Source organism: Chiloscyllium plagiosum, chromosome 2 (genome assembly GCF_004010195.1).
Source record: "Chiloscyllium plagiosum isolate BGI_BamShark_2017 chromosome 2, ASM401019v2, whole genome shotgun sequence".
Lineage (NCBI taxonomy): Eukaryota > Metazoa > Chordata > Chondrichthyes > Orectolobiformes > Hemiscylliidae > Chiloscyllium > Chiloscyllium plagiosum.
Window position 1 is genome coordinate 51,856,418 of NC_057711.1, and position 22,610 is coordinate 51,879,027.

General features: G+C 38.5%; 2 protein-coding genes across 3 annotated transcripts in view; one reads left to right on the forward strand and one right to left on the reverse strand.

Moving 5' to 3' along the window:
• fam81b (family with sequence similarity 81 member B) overlaps nt 1-22,610 on the forward strand; it is a 105,071-nt gene that overhangs the window by 54,432 nt on the left and 28,029 nt on the right. The window lies entirely within an intron of this gene.
• Nucleotides 1-22,610, reverse strand: part of ttc37 (tetratricopeptide repeat domain 37) — a 117,666-nt gene that overhangs the window by 13,142 nt on the left and 81,914 nt on the right. For both annotated transcript variants that reach the window (XM_043709515.1, XM_043709524.1), the window contains exons 29-37: nt 22,424-22,548; nt 20,730-20,853; nt 16,037-16,258; nt 12,762-12,834; nt 9,630-9,683; nt 9,371-9,482; nt 4,834-4,962; nt 1,027-1,151; nt 483-641 (exon numbers count right to left, since the gene is read on the reverse strand). In XM_043709515.1, the coding sequence (XP_043565450.1) occupies nt 483-641; nt 1,027-1,151; nt 4,834-4,962; nt 9,371-9,482; nt 9,630-9,683; nt 12,762-12,834; nt 16,037-16,258; nt 20,730-20,853; nt 22,424-22,548 (1,123 nt within the window). The remainder of the gene's footprint in view (nt 1-482; nt 642-1,026; nt 1,152-4,833; nt 4,963-9,370; nt 9,483-9,629; nt 9,684-12,761; nt 12,835-16,036; nt 16,259-20,729; nt 20,854-22,423; nt 22,549-22,610) is intronic.

Genomic DNA, 22,610 nt, shown 5'->3' on the forward strand with positions numbered 1-22,610 from the left:
AACCCCCAACCCAGACAGACAGAGACACACACAGACAAAGACCCACATGCAAACATATATTTTGTGGGGTGAATTTGTACTTGCAGGGTTACATTGTACTTTGCTCAAAAACTGCATGAATTCATGTAAAACTCCGTTATTTCACCTTTTTTGATTAGAATCAAGCTAAATATCATGGCATAGACAGAGAACACAAATTTTTGCTATAAATTCTGTGTGTTAGGATTGAGCCCTCCACTACCACCTGATGAAGGAGCGATGCTCCGAAAGCTAGTGTGCATCCAATTAAACCTGTTGGGCTATAACCTGGTGTTGTGTGATTTTTAACTTTGTACACCCCAGTCCAACACCGGCATCTCCAAATCATAAAAATGTAAGTATTGTTAAAATTATTGACATGAAACCTAGTGCTTGGACAGCCTAAATCACAAGTCAAACTTAAAAAAAGCTACTACAGGAAGACAAGCACAAATAAAACTTACATGCCATGCTGTCACCGAGGTGAAGTTTGACATCACTGTCTTTTTCAGTTCTTCTAAAACTGGATCTGGAAGCCGTTGCTGTGAAAGTAACAGCTGTTCACATTGAACCTGTCTCAGCAACAGGAACACCGTGGGATGGTCTGGGTGCCTCTTCAGAACCTAAATAATGAAGGTGAGACAGTAAAGAAAGTGCTTGTGGCATAGGTGCATACAGTTCCCGAATTCTATGATACACCACAGTACCAACATTAAAATGCATCCAAGTTATTGTTGTTACACCAAATCATAAAACAATGTCATTAGCATATTATAGAGATATAAAAAATATACTTAATATATGTTAGGACATATGAAGTTTCTAGATCTGAAACTGCATATAGTTATAAGAAATTTTACGTGTTTTAATAAAAAATGTATTGTATAAGAACTTTTTGGCCTCTTTGGTCTAAGATTATTAATATCATCAATCACATTGCAGATAATAAAATAAACTGTATAAATAAATAATTGCATAAATAAAACTGCTTTTTGATTCAGACAGTACTTTAGTGCAAAAGGCTTCAGCTTCAGAGTGCCTGCCCTCTTCTTTTAATCCAGCTGCAGCCTGTTGCAGAGACCAGTTCTCTATGGATTGAAGATAAGGAGTTGGCATGGTCTTCTCTGCTTCAACTATAGGATAACACAAATGTTAAAATTATATAACTCAAGAGTACACTACTCCCTGAAAAAACAGCACAGAAGCAAGCAATAACACAGATGTAACAGGCAAATGTAAGACAACTGAAAATATTTATTATATACGTTCTGACTAGCTGGCACAGTGGGAAGTCGTCATAGATTGACCTGGATAAATCAAATCATAAGTAAGGTTATAAAAGTATGAATAATGTTTCAAGAAACAGTGTGAGGTAACAGCAGGGGTAAATAATGACACGATGGTCAAGCAAGCAATTTACTAATAAATTGGGTTGAAGACCAGAAGTCCATTCAGCTACCAAGTTTGCTCCATTATCCAATGAGATTATGGATGATTTGATAATCCTCATATCCAATTTCCTACCTTTTCTTCAAACCCTTGATTCCCTTTCTGATTGAAAAGTTAGTTCTCACCCTTAAATGTACTTTATGACAAGCTTCAACAGGCTTGTGGGGCAAAGAACTGCATGGAATTCACAACTGTCAGAAGAAATTCCTTATCTTAATCCTAAATAGGTGATCCATAATTCTGAGATTATGGCCTCTGGTCCTCCGACAAAAGAAAACTACTTTTCTCCATCTACCCTATCAATCCCTTAAGAACCTATTAAGTTTAAGTAAGGTCATTTTGCATTCTTTTGAACTCTAATGAGTACAGACCCAACTTATTCAACCTCCTTTCATAAGATGGTCCCTCGATACCCAGGATCAGCCTTGTGAAAATTTTGTGGACTGCCTCTAACACCAGTATACCTTTCCTTTGATAAGGGACCCAAAACTATTCACAGTATTGCAGTTGTAGTCTGAATAGTTTTAGCAAAATCTCCCTACTTCTATACTTTATTTCCTTAGAAGTGAATAGAAACATTCCATTTTATATCCTTGTTACCTGAACTTGGATGCTAGCTATTTGTGATTTATGCACAAGAACTCTCAAATTCCTCTGTGCTGTAGCTTTCTAACTAATATTCACTCTACTCTTTCTACTAAAATCTGCAAAGTCACATATTCCCACATTATATTCCATTTGGCAAGTTTTTGCCTATTTGCTAAACCTGTCTATATCCTTCAGTCATTTCTTATGGTCATCCTCATCACTTGCCTTTCCACCCATTTTTGTGTCATCCAGAAACTTGGATACAGTACATTCATTTATGTCTTCCAAATCAGAAATGTCTATAGCAAGTAAATGTGGCACTGATCTCTGCAGTATCAATACGCTGGGGTGCTAAAAGTGCCCCCCTTATCCAAATTCTGTGTAATAGTTAGTTAATTCTTTTCCATGCTAATATATTATATCCAACAAGTGGAGCATTTATCTTCTTAAGTAGCCTAATGTGCATCGTACCTTATCAATTTCCCTTTTATATATCCTGCTTCGTTCCTGCTCAAAAGAATTTGCATGCATTTGCTTCATGAAGACATCCTGATTCTGCTCAATAATCGTACATATTTCTAAATGCTCTACTATCAGATCCTCTCTGGGAAACTCTGGCACTTTCCCAGTTACAGACCTGAAGCTAACTGGCTGATAGTTACCTTCTTTTTTTGTCTCCTTCTATTTTTATACAAAGGTGTTATACAGGCAGTTTTCCAATCCTCTGAGACTTTTTCAGTATCTAAGGATTTCTACCGGTGCACCCACTATCTCTGTAGCTACATAGATTCAGAGAATTCCTACACAGTGTGGAAAGAAGGCATTTGAGCTATTGAGTCTGCACTGACCCTCAGAAGATCATCCTGCTCAGACCTTGGTCCCTGTCCTATTTCCATAAACCCACATTCCCCATGGCTAATCCACCTAACTTGGAGAACTTTGGACTGTGGGTGGAAACTGGAGCACCCAGTGAAAATCCAGGCAGACAGTGGAAGAACATGCAAACTCCACACATACAAGGCTTGAATCGAATCCGGGTCCCTGGTGCTGTGGGGCAGCAGTGCTGACCACTGACCCACACTGTTGACCCTTCTTTTAATATTCGAGAATGCATCCCATTAGGTCCTGGGGGTTTATGGGTCTTTAGCCTCATTAGTTTCTCTAATACTTTTTTCCTAATTCCTTTCCTCTTTAATTACTTAGTAACTTTGGAATGTTATTTGTATCTTCTACGAAGACGGATGGGAAGTATTTATTCAATTCCCTTGCCATTTCCTGGTTCACCATTATTTCCCCTGCCTCACTCTCTAAGGGACCTAAGTTAACTTTTGCTTTTCTCCACCTTTTTACATATTTAAAGTATTTCTTGCTGCCTGACTTAATTTTTCATGCAAGTTTACTGTCAAAGTTTATCTTTGTGCTCTATTTATTTTGGTCATCTTTTGTTAGTTTTCAAAAAAAGCTTTCCTAATCATCCAATACAGTCTTGGCCACATTGTATTTTATTTTCAATTTTTGCCAGCCTCAAATTCATGGTTAGTTTACCTCCTTCCTAGAATTCCTTTTCTCACTGGGCTATGTTTTGCTGTCAGTCATGAACAATTTTCTTAAACGTCTACCAACTTTTCTTAGTTGCTTTTGCTACTAAGTTTCTTTCCCATCCACTTCAGATAGCTTTGCCCTCATTTAAGTTTAGCATAGATGTTCCAATCTCTGCTCACACTATGGCGCTGCATTAGTGTCCCTATTGCTGGACCACGACGCCCAGGTTCAAATCCCACCTGCTCCAAAGGTGTGTAATTACATTTCTGAACAGGTTGATTAGCAAAAGTACATATGTAGCACTATGGGCCTGGGCAGTTTAGTCAGTAGGCTATCAGACTTCTAATCTGAGGCTCCAGATTTCAAACCCCGGCCTTGACAGTCTCTTAATGTCAGCTTGTTCTACTGACGTACATTTATCAGAAGATGTTTATTCAAATTGCAAGAACGATACTTCAAATTCCACTCGTCACTGTGCTTTTTGGGGCCCCTCTTGTGGCACAGTGATAGTGTCCCTGTTGCTTGACTAGGAGGCCAGGTTCAAGTTCCACTTACTCTCGAGGTGTGTAATAAATTGTCTGAATAGGTTGATTAGAAAAAGAAGTTAATTTAAGATATGCAGCACTATATCCTATGGCCATACTAGTCTGAAAATACCAGATTTCACCTGATTATGGAAGTTAAGGCCTAGTTAGTACTTGGATAGGAGACTGCCTGAGAACACCAGATGTAGTAAGCTTTAGGACACTTCTGGCACAGTAGTAGTGTCCCTACCTCTGAACCAGAAGACCCAACTTCAAGCCTCATTTGCTCCAGAGACGTGTCTTAGCAGATCTGGACAGGTTAATTAAAAATAGCTATATAGCACTATACAGTCGCTTGTCACAAAGTGATAGTGTGCTTGCCTGTCAACCAGGAGGCCTGGGATCAGGTCCCACATACTGCAGAGGTGTACAATAACATTTGTGAACAGATGATTAGAAAATACATCCGAAAGAGTATTGATAATATACTACATCCCAGCATCTGAACTATGGAACATTAAAAAGAGCTCTTTTGGTACAGTGGTTGTCTCCCTAACTCTGGGTCAGAACATCTGGGTACAAGTCCTACATGTTGCAGAGGTGTGGAATACCAACTCTGAACAGGTTCATAGGAAATATCTAAGAAAGAATACAGACGAATCTTTAAATGCATCCGACTAAGTAAATGAAAGTTGGAAAATGAATCACTTACCTTTGGTAGTGATTGTTGTGACAAAGATCTCTTCTAATGTAGTATGTTTTGGTTTTGTATTTTCTAAATGTGATAATGTATTTTCCATGTGACAGGCTGCCATTAAACTGGCCCAAACAGCAGGATCATCTGCACAACAAAAGTCCATATATAAACACAACTACTTAAGACATAGTAAATACAAAGCAGCAGCAAGTATTATTTTTTCATGCTACATTATACATTTACAATATAGAAGAATGACTGGTCAATCGTGGTTGGTTTACCAATATAGCAGGATGACTGTTTCATAAGAATGGAGTTTAGTACCAATTTTACTTAATATTACACCGAAAGGTTGCAAAAGATAGATTTTTGAGCTTAGCAGCCAAAATGTTAAACCAACTTTTTTTTTGAAACAGCGGTGGACAGAAACTTCACCAGTTCAGTTTTCACTTGGTGTGTTAGATGCCATTAGCCTTATTAGCAGATATTTGGCCATTGTTATTGATATTCATATTGCGCCCTGATGGCTAAGGACACTATTTGAGCTGTGCAAAGCAAGAACATGAAGGCAATTACATACAGTAATGTTAGCAAGAGTCAAAGAGTGTGGTGCTGGAAAAGCACAGCCGGTCAGGCAGCATCCGGGGAGCAGGAGAGTCGATGTTTTGAGCATAAGCTCTTCATCAGAATTCTGAAGACTCTTTGACTCTGATCTCCATCCTCACTTTCTCCTAGAAATGTTAGCAAGCCTGGTTCAGATACCTGCCCATTTCTGAATTTTAAATAGATAAACATTCAGCCAAATGTTTGTAAAATTTAGCTAAATGTTAATTCCGGAGTGTTGGAAGGTTTCTCTCGATGACTTCTCAGAAGTTCTCCTACAACTCCCTACTGCTTAACTCATTAAGTATGCATCTATCCACAATTGTACTATCACTGGCTCACCAGCAGTTGAAGTACTTGCCACTGCCTGAACATTGAGATTTCTGCCACTGGTGCAAGATTTAAAGCCCAACCATGCACCAGGTCAGTTGCTGCCAGCCACAAATAACCCCTTTATGTTATGTATAACAGGAGGGAAATTAGAAATAACAGCTTAAGGCACATAGGTGGTATGGATGACATTTCATTGTAAATAGAAGCTCACATTTACAAATGTATTGCTACTTTATATTAGCACCTGTGAGATCAATGGTCATTATAACTACAACTATCCTTAGCACGATACCACGTAAAATGTTCTTTGAGGAAATGCTACTCTTTCCCTCATGTGCTTAGTGCAGCTTAACAGCTTGTCATTGTTTAATGAGAGAAATCACATGTCAGAAAGCCTTCAAACAGTTGAAAGCGTTAATTTTAATTCAACAACAGAAAATATGAAGAAAACAACAAGTCTACATTTGCTTCTGTTCTATCATTCTAAAGATGATGTTCCTTCTACTCAATTTCCTCATTTTGCTCCTCAAAGCTATTGCCCCTCTCCCAGCTCTTCAGCGTTCATCACATCTCTTCTTTGCCCATTCCAGTTGTGCAAAAAGTATGCAAGGAATACACAGCACATTCTGCACCGAATAGCAAGGACACCTCCAGAGAAAACCAAGCATCAGAATCAAGTCTTCAAGAGTGCTATCATCTGCTCTATAATGGCGTTGGTGGAGAATGGACTGCAATATATCTAGGCTCAGCCTCAGTCTGGGGGCTGTGTAACAGAAGTCATTAGTCACAGTTCCAGAGAGTAGTTCTGGTCTTCTAGTAACCATCTGGACCTTGAAACAAGAACGAGAGAGATCATAATGATATAGCCATCATGGCGACTTCCAGAGCAACTGGCGCAGACTTCAAGTATGTCTAATGATCACAGATGACATGTACATAGATGGAATGTAACCCTTTTCTAACAATGAAGTTAACCTTGTTATGAAGAGCATTCTCCACAGCTGAGTCAAGAGCACACTAGACCTGGGATTAGCCAGCTATACTTGTAAAACCTACTGCCCGAGAAGAAGTCAGATGCACAAAAAAGTTTATCACAGCTGACGTCTTGACTCCCAAGGGATAGGATAATCATCACCCTTTCAGGTTGCAAGTCTTGCTCCAGTAGATGACAGTTCTGTAATGGCATTGCGTCTCATTCATCTTGAGAGAACAGCATTGAGAATGATGGATTCTGTATGCCTTCAGTACCTACTTTGCATCATGAAGGGACTATCAGCTACAACTTTACACAGAGACTGTTTGGCAGCATTGAGAATCTAGCTACAGCACATCAACTGTAGCAGGTCACAAAGGCAGCTCACCACCAATCTTCTCAAGCCACTTAAGAGTGGGCAAGAAATGCTGACCCAGTCAGCAATGTCCACGTTCCATGAGAAAATATTTTTCAAAATGCTACCAAAAAGGTTGCTGCTGTACCTGAGCTTGCTAATATATTTGTTCCTCAATGTATCTGCATCTTCATTACACCATGGTTATCGTAACAATAATTGCTATGGTTCAATCCATTTGTCATGATGCCAATGTCCTTTGTAATGTGAGCAGTCAGTATTCACATCAAACACAGTGTAGCATAGCTACATATACTGAGAGATGGGGACCCCAACAAGGAGGACCATGGAATGTCTGTATATGGACCTTTGACATGTTGAACCTTATTCTCATGTATGCATCAGAAGCCATGTTTTGCAAATGCAGGAAGGAACGAAGTGCAAAAGCATTATTGAAACCTTACCTCCCCACGTAACCCACAAAACACAGCATTATGTACAAAAACATGTTGGCAAATATTTAACGAATTCAAAGCGAGAGGAAATCAATGTTATGCTTTTGTGCTGCCTAGTACTGAATTGTCTTTGTGAATTATGGCCACCTGTGATTGCTTCTGCTTCACAAAGATATTTATGATTAGTTGTATTCACCAATGACATGGTCAAGTTCCTGCACTGACAACTGATTGACTTCGCCCATTACAATTCTTTGAGCCAGGTCCCATCAGGGAATCTAAAACAAAAACAGAAATTGCTGGAAAAGCTCAGTAGGTCTGGCAGCATCTGTAGACGGAAATCAGAGTTACTGTTTTGGGTTGAGTGACCTTTCCTCAGAACTCCCCACCAGAGTCTAGTTAGTCTATTGAACTTGTCACGTACTGCAATCAAAAAGTTTTCTTAACATAATCTAGGGACATTTCCCCCAGTCCATGCTTTATGTTATCACTGTCCTAGTCTACATGCTACAGTCAGTCTACAGCTAAAGTCCCCATTGTAACCATTTTATAAATGTTTGCAGCTCTGTAATTTCCATACAGATGTCTCTACATGCTTCCCACTAATCTACAAACTGTATGAAACAATTTAATTGCATCCTTTTTGGCTCTAGCTAAATTGATGTTTGTCCTTGAACCCTCTGGGACATTGTCTTTCTCAAGCACTCCAATGCTCTCCTTAACCAATACTACCACATACCTCCTTTCTTGTCTTTTTTGAACACCTCATACCCAGGTATATGCATTCAGTCCTACCCTTCCTTGAGCCAAATCTCTGTTTTCAGAAAGGTTTTAATGAAAGGTCATCGTACTTATGAAAGGACATCAACCTGAAGCAATAATTTGAAACATTAAGTATTAATATGCTTCCAGATCAGATTTCCAACTTTTCAGATTTATTTTATATTTTCAGATTTTATTGCAGATTTATAGAAACTGTTTTGGTGGAGGATTTGGGGATCAGGTTCACAAATCATGAGAGCAGAGGCTCAGGTGGATATGGTAATTTGAAAGAAGCTGATATATTACCAATACAAGTGACTGAAGGAGAGGAAACACTGACAAACAGATGATTGAAGTGGTCTATAGGAAACAGAACAGGTATAAGTGTTTAGGATTGCCATTTATACACAATCATCACCAACATATGCTGAATGTACTGTTTCTATTCTATACAATGCTGTGATGCTCTTGTTAGCTGATGCGATAACCTGTTGCCTCAGCTGACTCCATTCCAACATAGCTTGCTGCAGTGTGCTCGTTCATCAACAGACACAAGAAACTTTTAGACAACTGGTGTCACATTACATGTAACATATATTTAATAACAGATTTATCAAGCAGATGATAACCAGTGCAAAGCGTTAAAATCTACTGATATCACAATCAAGGATAGGACATTGTTGGATTATCCACAACACTTTTGGAGAGTTTGAGATACCCTGAATTTGGCAGTAATAGTACCAATTTTGCAACATTTTTGATTTCAAGTTTGTTATGTACATACTGGATTTACAAAATTGCTTTCCAATGTTCCTCTTCACATATTTGTAGAAGCTTTTGTAGTCAGTTTCTACATTCCCTGCAACTTCACTGTCATGGTCTATTTCCCCACCTTGATGAAACTAAATGTCAATAAAAGGTGAATCCAGTGTGAACCCATGAGCCTAAGTTGTTCGCAGAAAACAAAAAGGGCACCAACAGTAGTATTATTTTAAACAGACACTGGAGTTGAGTGGGGGAAGGATGGGATCATTATATTTGTTTTACTTTGAAACAGACTGGTATTCTTACCTGGATACAGATGGACTGCCTTTTGAATAGTTTTTAATGCATTATTTTGTTCATTGGCTGCTGTACCTTTACCAGCTGCCAACTGATTTGCAGCACTGAACAAAAGTGCATTCTAGAAAAGAGGGAAAAAAGGTAATAATTAAAAACCATGAAGATGTTAAGATATTTGTAAAGTACAAGGCTTTTATACAAGATTTGAAATTTGTGATGCTAGTTTGAAAAACAACAACAAAAAAGTACTGGTTTTGTTTGGATTTACCTTTGTCTGATGGGAACTTAAAATCTCTGCAATATTGCCAGCAACTACTCCACCCTACAGAGAAAGGAAAATGTTTGAGAAGATCAAGCTACAGTTTCTGATCATCAGTACACTAAAAGGTAAAACAACATAACACAAAAGTGTTTAGTTGTTCAATTCAGACAGCTGTTTTGTACCAATAGCTTTACATCTTAATGAACTAATTTGCATTTGTTCATAAAGTATGGTCATAACTCCTAAGACAAACTTAGTATTGGTGAAGTAGGTTGGCTCCTAAAATAAGGAGCATTTCTGCCTGTGGTCATAAGACCATAAGACATAGGAGCGGAAGTAAGGCCATTCAGCCCATCGAGTCCACTCCGCCATTCAATCATGGCTGATGGGCATTTCAACTCCACTTACCCGCATTCTCCCCATCACGTGGGTATTATAGTCCAGAAAGCCAACAGACCAGAGCCAAACTTAGACACTTTTATAAGTGTTTATGTATGAAATGGCAAATTACAAGTATACACTTCCTAGTACAATCGTGGAAGTGTCCTACCTCTCATTAGACCTCGTCTTTCCTACCATTTCGAGAATGTTATTTCTGCCCTCTGGTGTGATGATAGAATCAAAGTGTGAGTTCAATTATCTGCTATTTCTTTGTTTCCATAATAATTTTTCCTCGTTCCTGATTGTCAAATCATAGAATCTAAAATCCCTACAGTGCAGAAAGGGGTCATTTGGCCCATTCTGACTGCACCGATTCTCCGAAAAGCATCCCAAACTAAACCCAGCACCGCACGTAATCTCCATAACTTTAATTTTCCCATGGCTAATCCGCTTCACCCATACATCCATAGACACCACAGGGAAATTTACCATGGCTAGTCCATTTAGCCTGCACATCTTTGAACTGTGGGAAGGCTGGAATTGAACTGGGTCCCTGGCGCTATGACTTAACCAGAGCCACCGTGCGACCCATTTGGTGGTAAAGGACCTACATTTGTTTTCATTCATTTCATTTTTCTTCTTCACATACTGATAGAAGCTTTTACAGTCAGTTTCTACATTCTCTGCAACTTTACTGTCATGGTCTATTTCCACACCTTGATGAAACTTTGTCCTCTTTTGCTACAATGCTCACTAACGCACTCCTCCACAATACTACTGTTAGCATGTTTGTCCAATCTATATGTAAATTAAAGTTACCAATGATTACAGTTATACCCTAAACCTGATTTCTACATCTCCACTACTTCAGGCCTACAGATCATCCCCAACATTTTCTGTGCCATCTGACCCTCACCTGTACAGATTACACATGATTTTCTACACCAATATTTAAATCTTCGCTAGTATAGACATTTGACCTTTAATAACAATGCTAACCCATCTCTTTTCCCTTTTTGTCTGTCTGACAGAAGGTCCAGGTTAAAGACCTTTTTGCTCTGGAGGTGCATAAGATGCCTGACCAAGTCGATTTAAAAATACTTTTTATACCTCATAAACTAACAACCAAAGTTCTAGTCTGTGGGCATTTGTAGGAGTACAAGAAAACCTACAGTTCATGCCTATTACCTGCATAAAATTGGGCGTCATTATCTGGGTTGTGGACTGTACTTCTTCACAGACCATGTAGGCTTTACTATGATTAGCTGACATAACAAGAAATGACAAACTTATTAGAATTTTCCAGTGATGACCAGATTAGCATGGTTACTGTGGGATACTTCTGTGTTTGTGAACAGCAAGATGTATATGTTGGGCTTTTTTTCCAAAATAAGTAATCACTCATAGGAAGGGGGCATCACTGGCTGGCAAGCATATTGCCCATCCTTAGTTGCTTCTGAGAAGGTGATGATGAACTGGCATCTAGAATTGCTGCCAGACCATGTACTGTAGGCAGACCTATAATACCACTGGAGAGGGAATTCCAGGATTTTGACCCAATAACACAGAGGAAATGGAAATATATTTCCAAGTCAGGATGGTGAGTGGTTTGGAATGGAACTTGCTGGTTAGGAAACTTCAGTTACATTTAAGACTATGAATGTTGTAGGGAAATACTCAAGGCAACAAATGTACATATGGTACTGTAATATTTGTTTCGTGTATCTATTATTTCACTACTATAACAGCAAATATTGCAGATCATATCAGAATAATCCAAACTCTGAATAAGTAGACAAAATGTTGCAGTTTCCAACACTTACAATCTAGGGATCTACCAACAATCCCTGGCAAAATCCCCTGACCACTGGTAGCTAGCCACTGTTCTCCATTGGAGAGTTGCTGCATTTGATTGGCTAGCAGCTTCTGGGAAGCTGAGTTTTTGTCACTGGAGTCTTAAATAGTGGGAAAGACTCAACATGTGCCAGTTAAATGCCTGAGTGGGACTTGATTGGCTTGAAGCCTGCAAACCTGTGAACAGTTTAGTCTCCTCATCTAAGGAAATATATATTGAAATTTGAGGCAGTCCAGTGAAGGTTCATTAATTTAGTTCAAGATATGAAGGGGTTTTCTAAAGAGAAGTTGAGCTTGTACTGACTGGAGTTTGAGAGGAGACATTGTTGAAACGTACAAAAGGTTCTTAGGAAGCTTGACAAGGTAGAGAAGTTGTGGAAGAGTCTCACAGCAGAGGACATAATCTCAGAATAAAAGGTCATTCATTTAAAATAGATATGAAGGAATTTTTCTTTTCCTCCAAGAGTAGCCAATCTGTGAAACCTTTATTGCAGAGTGCTGTTAAGACTGGGTTGCTAAATAATTTCAAGGTCGAAAGACAGATTTTTAAACAATAAGGAATCAAGAGTTATGAGGACACAGGAAACAGAATTAAGGATTATCAAATTGCCTACTTCTATGATTTATGATCTTATGGCCTCCCTCACAAAAGCAAAAATCCTTAACGTTGTTCCTGTCCATTCAAACCATATTCTTTCACACTGCCTTACTAGTTTGTTACCATCACCTGGCAGAAACAATGCTAAAGTTCCTCGTGACTCCTAAATAATTTACCTGAAGCATTACATTTTTCTCACCATAAACAGCTGGGACACATATAAAACCACAAGAAACTCTCTTGTAAGAAAATATTGCAGAAAAAAGATCCTCTGACAATAGAATTTTAAGCAAAAAAAAACCTACTTCTGCCATATGGGGAGTATGTTGTGGAACAAGTCTGGATAATAATGTCCAAAGGGCAGGATCAGCTGGATTGCTGAAAAGTAAAGTTTAAACGGATATATTATTTATAGTTTTTGAACTTAAATATAAATATGCTTTCCGTGAAGAATGCAGATGTTATGACACTAAAATCTACAAGCTGCACCAATGGACCAATATTTATAAATACATATTCTTTAAAAGGAGTGAATCCATACAATTTAAAATTAAGACTACTTATCAGAGCATGAAGTAGGTAAAATAAAGCTCATACGTAGATCATAGAAGATATATTACACGAATGTACCACCAACAATAATAGCTAAAGAAAACAATCATCATAAGTTTAGCTAAGCAAAGACCAGATTTAATGCAGTGCAAAATCAGTTGCATGGAAGTGTAGCAGAGACAGTGTTCCTGATTGTTTTCTGCCTAGTGCTTGGGGAAACTGTGGGAAAGCCACGTTGGTTCAAATTGCCAGGATTGAATCTTTCCTCAGATTTAGGATGATGGTGGCAGAAATCCTACCTGTTCAGAGAGCTGCTGGTCAAGCAGAGACCATTCATTGGAGATGAAGTGCCATAGCAGTAGTGCTGGTGCCACTTGTGCTCCAGGTCCTTCTCCAGGGATCACCACTGGGTACTTAGACACAGGTGTACAACAGCAGGATCAGAGGCAAGGTTGGGGATTGATTTTCAGCAGCAGTGCCTCCATCCCTATGCAAGGATCTCAAATGGGCACAAAGTGCTTGACAATGTTACCTCACCACACAAAACACTCTAAATTAGTGCTGACAAATTTGATATAGTTTACTGGGAGGTCTTCAGGCAACATGGAAAAATTGTGTATTAATCCCCTGAGCCATCACTAAATCACAGCAGGATCAGCTTAATTGGTGTTAATTATCTCTTTAATAAATCTGATGAACATATGCCATGAGTGGGAGAGTTTCCTGTATGATGCCCTTTCCACCTTTGACATAACTGTAGGGATTTATCCATTACTGAAGACAGATATATTGCCTCTCCCACAATTAAATGGGTTCAACTGCCATGCTTCCTGGTGCAGTAGGCTGGATTAAATTCCACTCAATGCTAAAGGTAACAACTGTCAGCAGAAGGATCTCATCTGTTCCCACCTTTTCCCAACCATTCCAAAATGCTCGATATAAAAGGTTGCATCGATCGCAAACAGTCCTTTCAACTTATTAGCACTATTACTACTACAGCCAGTGAACAGACAGTCAGATGCTGGCAGGGCTTCATCACTTTCCTGAAGACCCCATTTCATTTCCTTGTAATTTCACATGTCTCCCACATTTCAGCTTTGGGAAAGGATGGTTTGTGAATAATCATAATCATAAATTGATCATACAAAATTGCATGTAGTCACTGCACTTAAGCTTCAGTAGACCTTTGCATTCATTTCTAGCCATTTTCAATTGTTTTGTAGTACAGGTATTTAGGCTGCTAAGTCTATACAGGTGTTTTCTGTAATGTACAATTTCACTCAAATTCTTGCTATGTCCCTAAATTTGGTCTTGACTCATAAATCACCTGTTCATTATACAACTGTCCTTTCAATTTTCTTTGGCAAAACATTTACTGAGTGATTATTAATCAGTGTGGAAAAAGAACTTTACTTAATCAAATGTCTTCAGTGTTTAAAAATTGCATAATACCATGTCCTGCCAGAGTGATAATTAAACTCCTTTTATAATAAACTAAATACATTAGCAATATATACTTGTATTTGAAATAGCATAATGTAACAGAGGTCAAAACTCATTCAAGCTTGCAATATTATGATGGTTCGCCTCATTGGACATTTACCACAGATTGATTTATATCCTTTATACATTTTCTAAAATCATTCATTACAAATACTTTAGCTTTTTATTAATACTACTTAAGATGAATGTCAAATGAAAATATAATTCTGAATGGTAAGGAAAAATCATTGCAATTCAAACCAAGTGTTTAAATGTCAAGCTGTAAGAAAAATTTTAGAGTAGTTCTGAACATTAATTGAATTCCAACTAAATTCCAACCATTTAATTAGACTGCATCACAACGGTCGACATTTAAAATTTCAAAAATTGAGTTAAAAGTGATCTTGAAGCTTTGAAGACAGGATCTACTGTGGTATCCTTGGAAATCATCAAAAACTGTAAATTTCTTCTTCAGCTTAAGTTTATTCAGTATCACAGACTAACACCTGTATTGGTGGAGTAGTGGACAGTTTGGAAGAACGTTACAGGTTGCAAGGGGACCTGGATAAACTGCAGAATTGGGCTGAGAGGTGGCAAATGGAGTTCAATGCAGCTAAATGTGAGGTGATGCACTTTGGGAAGAATAACAGGAAGGCAGAGTACTGGGTCAATGAAAAGGTTCTTGGCAGTGTGGATATGCAGAAGGATCTTGGAGTCCATGTATATAGATCCCTGAAAGCTGCCACCCGGATTCATAGTGCTGTTAAGGCAGCATATGGCGTGAGGTTTCATTGGCAGAGGGATTGAGTTCCGGAGCTGCAATATCATGCTGCAACTATACAAAACGCTCGTGCGGCCACACTTGGAATATTGTGTACAGTTCTGGTCGCCATACTTTGGGAAGGATGTGGAAGCATTGGAAAAAGTGCAGAGGAGATTTACAAGGATGTTACCTGGTCTGGAGGGAAGGTCTTATGAGGAAAGGCTGAGAGACTTGGGTCTGTTCTCATTGGAAAGGCGGCGGCGAAGGGGCGATTTGATAGAGACATACAAAATGATCAGAGGATTAGATAGGGTAGACAGTGAAAATCTTTTTCCTAGGATGATGATGTTAGCTTGTATGAGAGTGCATAAGTACAAATTGAGGGATGACAGATTTAAGACAGATGTCAGAGGCAGGTTTTTTACTCAGAGTGGTAAGGGCATGGAATGCCCTACCTGCCAATGTAGTTAACTCAGCCGCATTAGGGAGATTTAAACAATCCTTGGATAAGCACATGGATGACGATGGGATAGTATAGGGGGATGAGCTGAGAATAGTTCACAGGTTGGCGCAACATCAAGGGCCAAAGGGTCTGTTTTGCGCTGTGTTGTTCTATGTTCTATTTTGCCAAGATGCAATAATACAGCTATTATTCTGTTATTAAGGTATAAATCATATAGAACAAGAGAACAGCATACACTCATTTTAAATTCTCTTCATAGTGCAAATAGTACAAATTCTCATTAATATATTAGAGTATGGACTTACGTCAACTTTTCTTACCTATGGACAGCTTTAGCTGCTTGTCTCTGCACAGCTAAATTGTTTGCTTGCAAAGAAAACATTCCTGAAGAAAGAAGGCAGGTTTCATAGGTTGAGTTGATTTTATCTGAATGTTTGAACAGTTCATTAAGTGCTGCTGTAGTGAGGGTGGTATCCTTCTTCGACAAACCCAGAGCACATAAAGCCTGCAGACTTTCTACACTGGGCTCCTTCAGCATGGAACTTTTAAACAAATTATACAAAAAATAGAATTAACAGAACAAAATTAACTTTGTTATTCAATGATGTAAGCATTCAAGATTGGCAACCTTTCAATATATAATATATTCACAATTATTAAATAAATTAAAACAAAAAATAAAGAAGATGATTTATTTCGTACCTTCTCTGTCAAATTTTATATACAACAAATCGTTTCAACTGCTGCCAATGTAATTCAGTAAATCTTACAGTATTTTCTATCCAAAATATAGGTTCAAAAACTGCAATTAGATGGATGACCAATTAATCCATTTTTGCAAGGGTTGGGAGAGGTGAAGGGTAAGTACTTAGCCTGACAAAATATGGGCAGTGGTACTCTTATTGCTACTGGTCACCTTTAAAGTTTAAAATCTGTGCACCTTGCAAAGTTGGGGGATATAATTAATGCTGAGGAAGAGTGCAACACGGTGGCAGTGGTTAGCACTGCTGCCTCACAGCGCCAGAAACCCGGGTTCAATTCCCGACTCAGGCGACTGACTGTGTGGAGTTTGCACATTCTCCCTGTGTCTGCGTGGGTTTCCTCCGGGTGCTCCGGTTTCCTCCCACAGTCACAAAGATGTGCAAGTCAGGTGAATTGGCCATGCTAAATTGCCCGTAGTGTTAGGTAAGGGGTAAATGTAGGGATATGGGTGGGTTGCGCTTCGGCGGGGCGGTGTGGACTTGTTGGGCCGAAGGGCCTGTTTCCACATTGTAAGTAATCTAATCTAATCTAATCTAAACAAAACAAGAATACATTAATAAGATTGTAAAATCCATTATTGACCAATTAATTTAAAAACTAAACTGTTGCATTCTGGCAGGAAGAATAATCTTGGTTGCTAATTTGCATTCCTCCTTTTCAAAAACCTGGGATCTGTATTTGTGCCTCAGGTGCTTTCCATATTTATTAGCAATTTAATTGATGGGATGGAAAGGAAAGCCATATCTCTAGATTTGCTGAAGGTAGGCAGTATTCTAAGTAGTGTAAATGGAAGCATAAGGTTACAAAAAGACATTCATAGGTGAATTAGGAAAACTGTGACAAAGAGATTTAAATCCAGGTGAATGTGAAATCATTCATTTAGAACCTGAATAGGATAGAAACAGAGTGCACTTCCAAAATAGTGAATAGCTAGAAGATGAAGCAATCCATGCAAATACATTAAATTTCATGAACAGGAGCAGCATTAACAAAAAAAAATCAAAAAGACTAATGGAATGACAATCTTTATATCTGACATTATAAAATGCAAGAGGTTTGAAGTTAAGCTACAGCTATATAAAGTCCAACCTTCAATTACAACTGGTATACTGTGAACAGATCTGGGCATCACACCTAAGGTTGGTCTTGAGAGGAGTGCATCTTTGATTTAGATACTTTAAAGAAAATAGACGTTTATTTTTGAGCAAATTAGCCATGATCTCATTGGAAGCTAAGGGAGAGATTATATGGAACAGAATTTAAAATAATGTCAAAACGAATGGGAAGAGGCTAAAGATTGCACTTCCTTGCTGGCTGCAAATTGTTTCCACTAGAAAGTTTTTCTGCAATTAACTCATGGAATTTGGGTGTCTCTGGCTAGGCTAGCATTTATTGCCCATTCCTCAGAGGGCAGTCAAGAGTCCACCACATTGCATTGGGTCAGGAGACACATGGGTCTGACCAGATAAGGATGTCAGATTTCCTTCCATAAATGGCATTAGTGAACCAGATGGGTTTTTCCAACAATTCTCCAAGACTTTATGGTCATCATCATTAGACCCTTAAATCTAGATTCTTTATTGTGGAATTTGAATTCAATCTGTCATGGCAGGATTTGAACTCAGGTCCCCAGGACATTAGCTGAGTTTCTGGATTGATAGTCTAGTGATTACAGGGCCATTTTCTTCCTGAGGCTTATTAAGCAAGTTCCTAGTAAACAGTGATCATGCTGTAAAATTGAATACTGCGGCTGTTGTGGAAATCTAAACTGTCCAAAACAATTAATAATTATCAATCCCATTGAAAGCGCACATCATCTAATGAGTTTTTTAAAAAAAAAAATCACAAAACACCAGGTTATAGCCCAACAGGTTTATTTGGAAGCACTAGCTTTCAGAGTATACTCCCCAACTACCTGATGAAGCAGCAGCACTCTGAAAGCTAGTGCTTCCAAATAAACCTGTTGAACTATAACCTGGTGTTGTGCAATTTTTAACTTTGTACACCCCAGTCCAACACTGGCACCTCCAAATCATCATCTAATGAAACGTCGCAGTTGTGTCATAGAATGCTTTCGGATGTTGAGATTTTACACTTCCCCATCACCTGTCATCACAGTTTAAATAGCTTTAAAAGTCTTAAATCTCTATTTCTCTTTAATTCTAATGAAAGGTCATTGCCCTAAAACGTCAACATTTTCTCTCTTCATGGATACTGCCTGAAAGGAGCTTTTCCAGCTTATTTGGTTTGTACTTCAGATTTTCACCCTTTTTGTCCTTGTTTGAATTCACATTATAAAAGAGATTGTGATTCTCATTGCGAAACAAAGCTTGGTATGTTCACAGAACTACAACGCTATGTTCCAGGACAAATGATGGAGTCAGGAAAGTCACTTTGCTATGATTTTCATTAGTTTTACCTTGTGTTTCCTAATAACTGAACTTGTTTTAGTTCTCTACTCTATTTTTATTTGTTCAAAAAAAAACTAAGAACAGGTTATTAAGCTTATGTTGCCTTAAGAATGTATCTTTAACTATAATGTATGTATTTGTTCACTCACATATATACCATTTGTTCCATCCTCTGTTGAAGCATATAATAGAGTTACTTAAATAAAAAAATTGAAATTGAACCTGCTCTGCCATCCATTTTAATCAAGGCTGATTTTCAACTTCATCTCCACCACTATGTCAGAAGTGGGTTGTGAACTCAGTCCCTCTGGCTCAGAGGTAGGGCCACTAATACTGCACCATGAGAGCCCTTAACTGCCCAGGGTAGTGTCATAGGCCCAGCCACCTTCACTGAACATCATCTGTTTTGACCAAATGATGAAGGGAAAGTTTTCTTTATGAAGCAGCTGATCACCTGCACAATGTTCAACAATAGTTGCAACTCTCAGAGTCTGAAACAATTCATTTCGAAATGCCGCAAACCTAGATAATGCCTAGTTTGGGGTGACAAGTGGCAAGTAACATTAGCATCTCTAACAAGAGAGAATTCAACATTGTCTCTTGACATTCAATGGCATTACCATCGATAAAGCACTAGTCAGGAGTGTGATGGAACACCACCCCATTGCCAGGATGTTTTCCGTTCCAACCACATAAGATGCTTGACATCTTCCAGGACAAAGCAGCCTACTTGATTGGCATCACATACACAAATATTCATTTACTCCATCACTGATAGACAGTGACCACAGTGTACCATCTAATTGGCCAAGGCTCCTTCAACATCTTCCAGACCAATGACCACAACCATCTGGGAGGATAAGTGCAGTAGATAATTGGGAAGACCACCACCTGCAAATTCCCTTCTAAGCCACACACTTTCCTGACATGGAACTGTATCAGCACCCTTCACTATTACTGTGTGACATTGTGGAACATCATTCATCCTGGAAGTTCTTTCTCAATGGCACTGTGGGTGTACCAACACCTATGGATTGCAGAGATTCAGGGAACCACTCAACACTACCTTTTTAACATCACCTAGGGATAGGTAATAAGCGTTGGTGTAGCCAATGACACCCACATTGATGAATGAACAAAAATAAACTGAATGATCAGTACTCCTGCATTAAACACAGTCCCACAGCATTCATAATAAACTACATAATTAGTGGCATACTTTGATTGTAGTATGGATGATCTCAGGAAGCTCACAAGACGACCAAAATTCACGATGAGACCAATTAATATGCAGGGCAATAAATGCAACCTTGCTAAGATCTCTTTTCCGAACAATGCCCAGATCCTATTTCAAAACCATTTACATTTGTTCTCTCTCCCTCATGTTCTAAAGTGTAGAAAGCTCAGAAAAATCAACAGACTTCAGCAAAATACTACAGTAAAGCCCCACCTTCACCTGGAACATGGTAAATTTTGAAAAGGCACTGAGAAATTGGGTGCTTTTTAAAAATTCAGTCAAGAATTTTAAAGTTTGCCTCACTACTGGTGTTCAGATAGCACAAAGAATTACTTTATTTGGTAGATTTCACTTTTTCTTTCTGTGTGCGCAGGAATCACAGTTTTTTTTAATGTGTGTGGGTAATTACTCATCTAATAGCTCATGCTATCTAAAAATGTAATTTGTTTTACAGACACTCAATCTTTGTACATTAGATTCAAATTACTTCAAAGGTCTTTTAATTACCAAAGTCTATAAATTACAAAGAACAAAACTAGACACATACAAGTAACTAAAAATTGGAATGGCAAGTAACAAATAATATTTTTTGCAGATACTTACCATTTGAAGAGTAAAGTCTTGGCATTATCTATTCTACCCTCTTTGAAAGCAATCATTGCAAGTGCAATCATTATGTGTGCCTTCTCATTCTCCGTATGGGCAATAGTTAAAGCCTTTTCATAAGCTGTAAAAATACAAAATGAGTCAAAAACACCCTACAAAACCTTAACTGATCAGCTTGTTATTAAAAAAAAACTCAGGTATAATAGAAATAATTATGACTACCTAGTTAATGAATTTTAGAATATTAATTGGATGATAAAATGCAAGAATTCACTCGTCAAAACTAAATCGCTTTCTTCAAGGTGGCATTTTATAGTACTTTCCTGTGCAAGGTTGCTGAAATCAGATTCAGACAGGAATTACACTGAAACACAATAGTGATTGTTATTAATCTTTTGACAGCTTTCTCTTTTCCACTTCAAGAAAGGCTCAAATTTTGTGGCGGCAATGATGGCAAAACCAGTAGTGCCAATGAGAAGATTTGTAGCTCGGGTGCTCGTTGTTGTGGTTCTGTTCGCCGAGCTGGGAATTTGTGTTGCAGACGTTTCATCCCCTGTCTAGGTGACATCCTCAGTGCTTGGGAGCCTCCTGTGAAGTGCTTCTGTGATCTTTCCTCCGGCATTTGTAGTGGTTTGAATCTGCCGCTTCCGGTTATCAGTTCCAGATGTCCGTTGCAGTGGTCGGTATATTGGGTCCAGGTCGATGTGCTTATTGATTGAATCTGTGGATGAGTGTCATGCCTCTAGGAATTCTCTGGCTGTTCTCTGTTTGGCTTGTCCTATAATAGTGGTGTTGTCCCAGTCGAATTCATGTTGCTTGTCATCTGCGTGTGTGCCACTGCAACGGACATCTGGAACTGATAACCGGAAGCGGCAGATTCAAACCACTACAAATGCCGGAGGAAAGATCACAGAAGCACTTCACAGGAGGCTCCCAAGCACTGAGGATGTCACCTAGACGGGACAAAACGTCTGCAACACAAATTCCCTGCTCAGCGAACAGAACCACAACAACAGTAGTGCTAATGCTTCTTCTGAAGCATATGATATCCAGATGTTTAGTTAAACATGGAAATTGAGAAATTGTGTGTCTCTGATTTTACATTTCTCCCAAGGGTGCAGTGGTAAATATAATCACTGCTGAAAAATTTTATTTGTAAATGTCTCCACATATTTAAAAGGCAGAGACATTTTTAAATTTATGGTATCTCAATTTCTACCTTAATTCCATATGTTGGAGTCATTTATTTTAATCTCTCAGATTATATTCACAAAGTGAAGGATAATTGGTGCATTTTGCTTTTCATGAAAATACTTTAATGTAATATGCTGTTTAGCTGACTCGATGGCATCATAGTTGCTGGATGCCTGGAGATCCACTTGACACTAGATTCACAGTGGAAGAGAGCTAAAGTATACACAGAAATCATTCGATCTTTATCGGCAAATTTTTGGGGGGCAGTGGTGATCACTACTGTTTCACTGCTGACCTCAAAATCCAGGTCATTGTAACTTGGATTTATAAACAGTTAAATATACATATTTCATAGTTTAATCCAGGTGCATTATATATTGGTTAAATGAAGATACAAACTGATACATCAAGGCTAATAAATACTGAACATTTTACACAGGAATATTCAACTTTTAGACTCTCCCCACATTCCTAGTTCATGCTAAATCCATCTTTACCTTTGGCACTCTCCTGAAGAAGCCCTTTCTTCAAGTAAACCAGAGCAAGACTAATTATGTCATCAAACTCCACAAAAGGGTTCAACATGTAAGTCTCAATGGCCTCCCGGTACTGACCTGCAGCACTAAAAAAATAGGAAGGTGACTTTGATGTAGCAACAGGTCAACTTCACACTGCTTGCGTTAT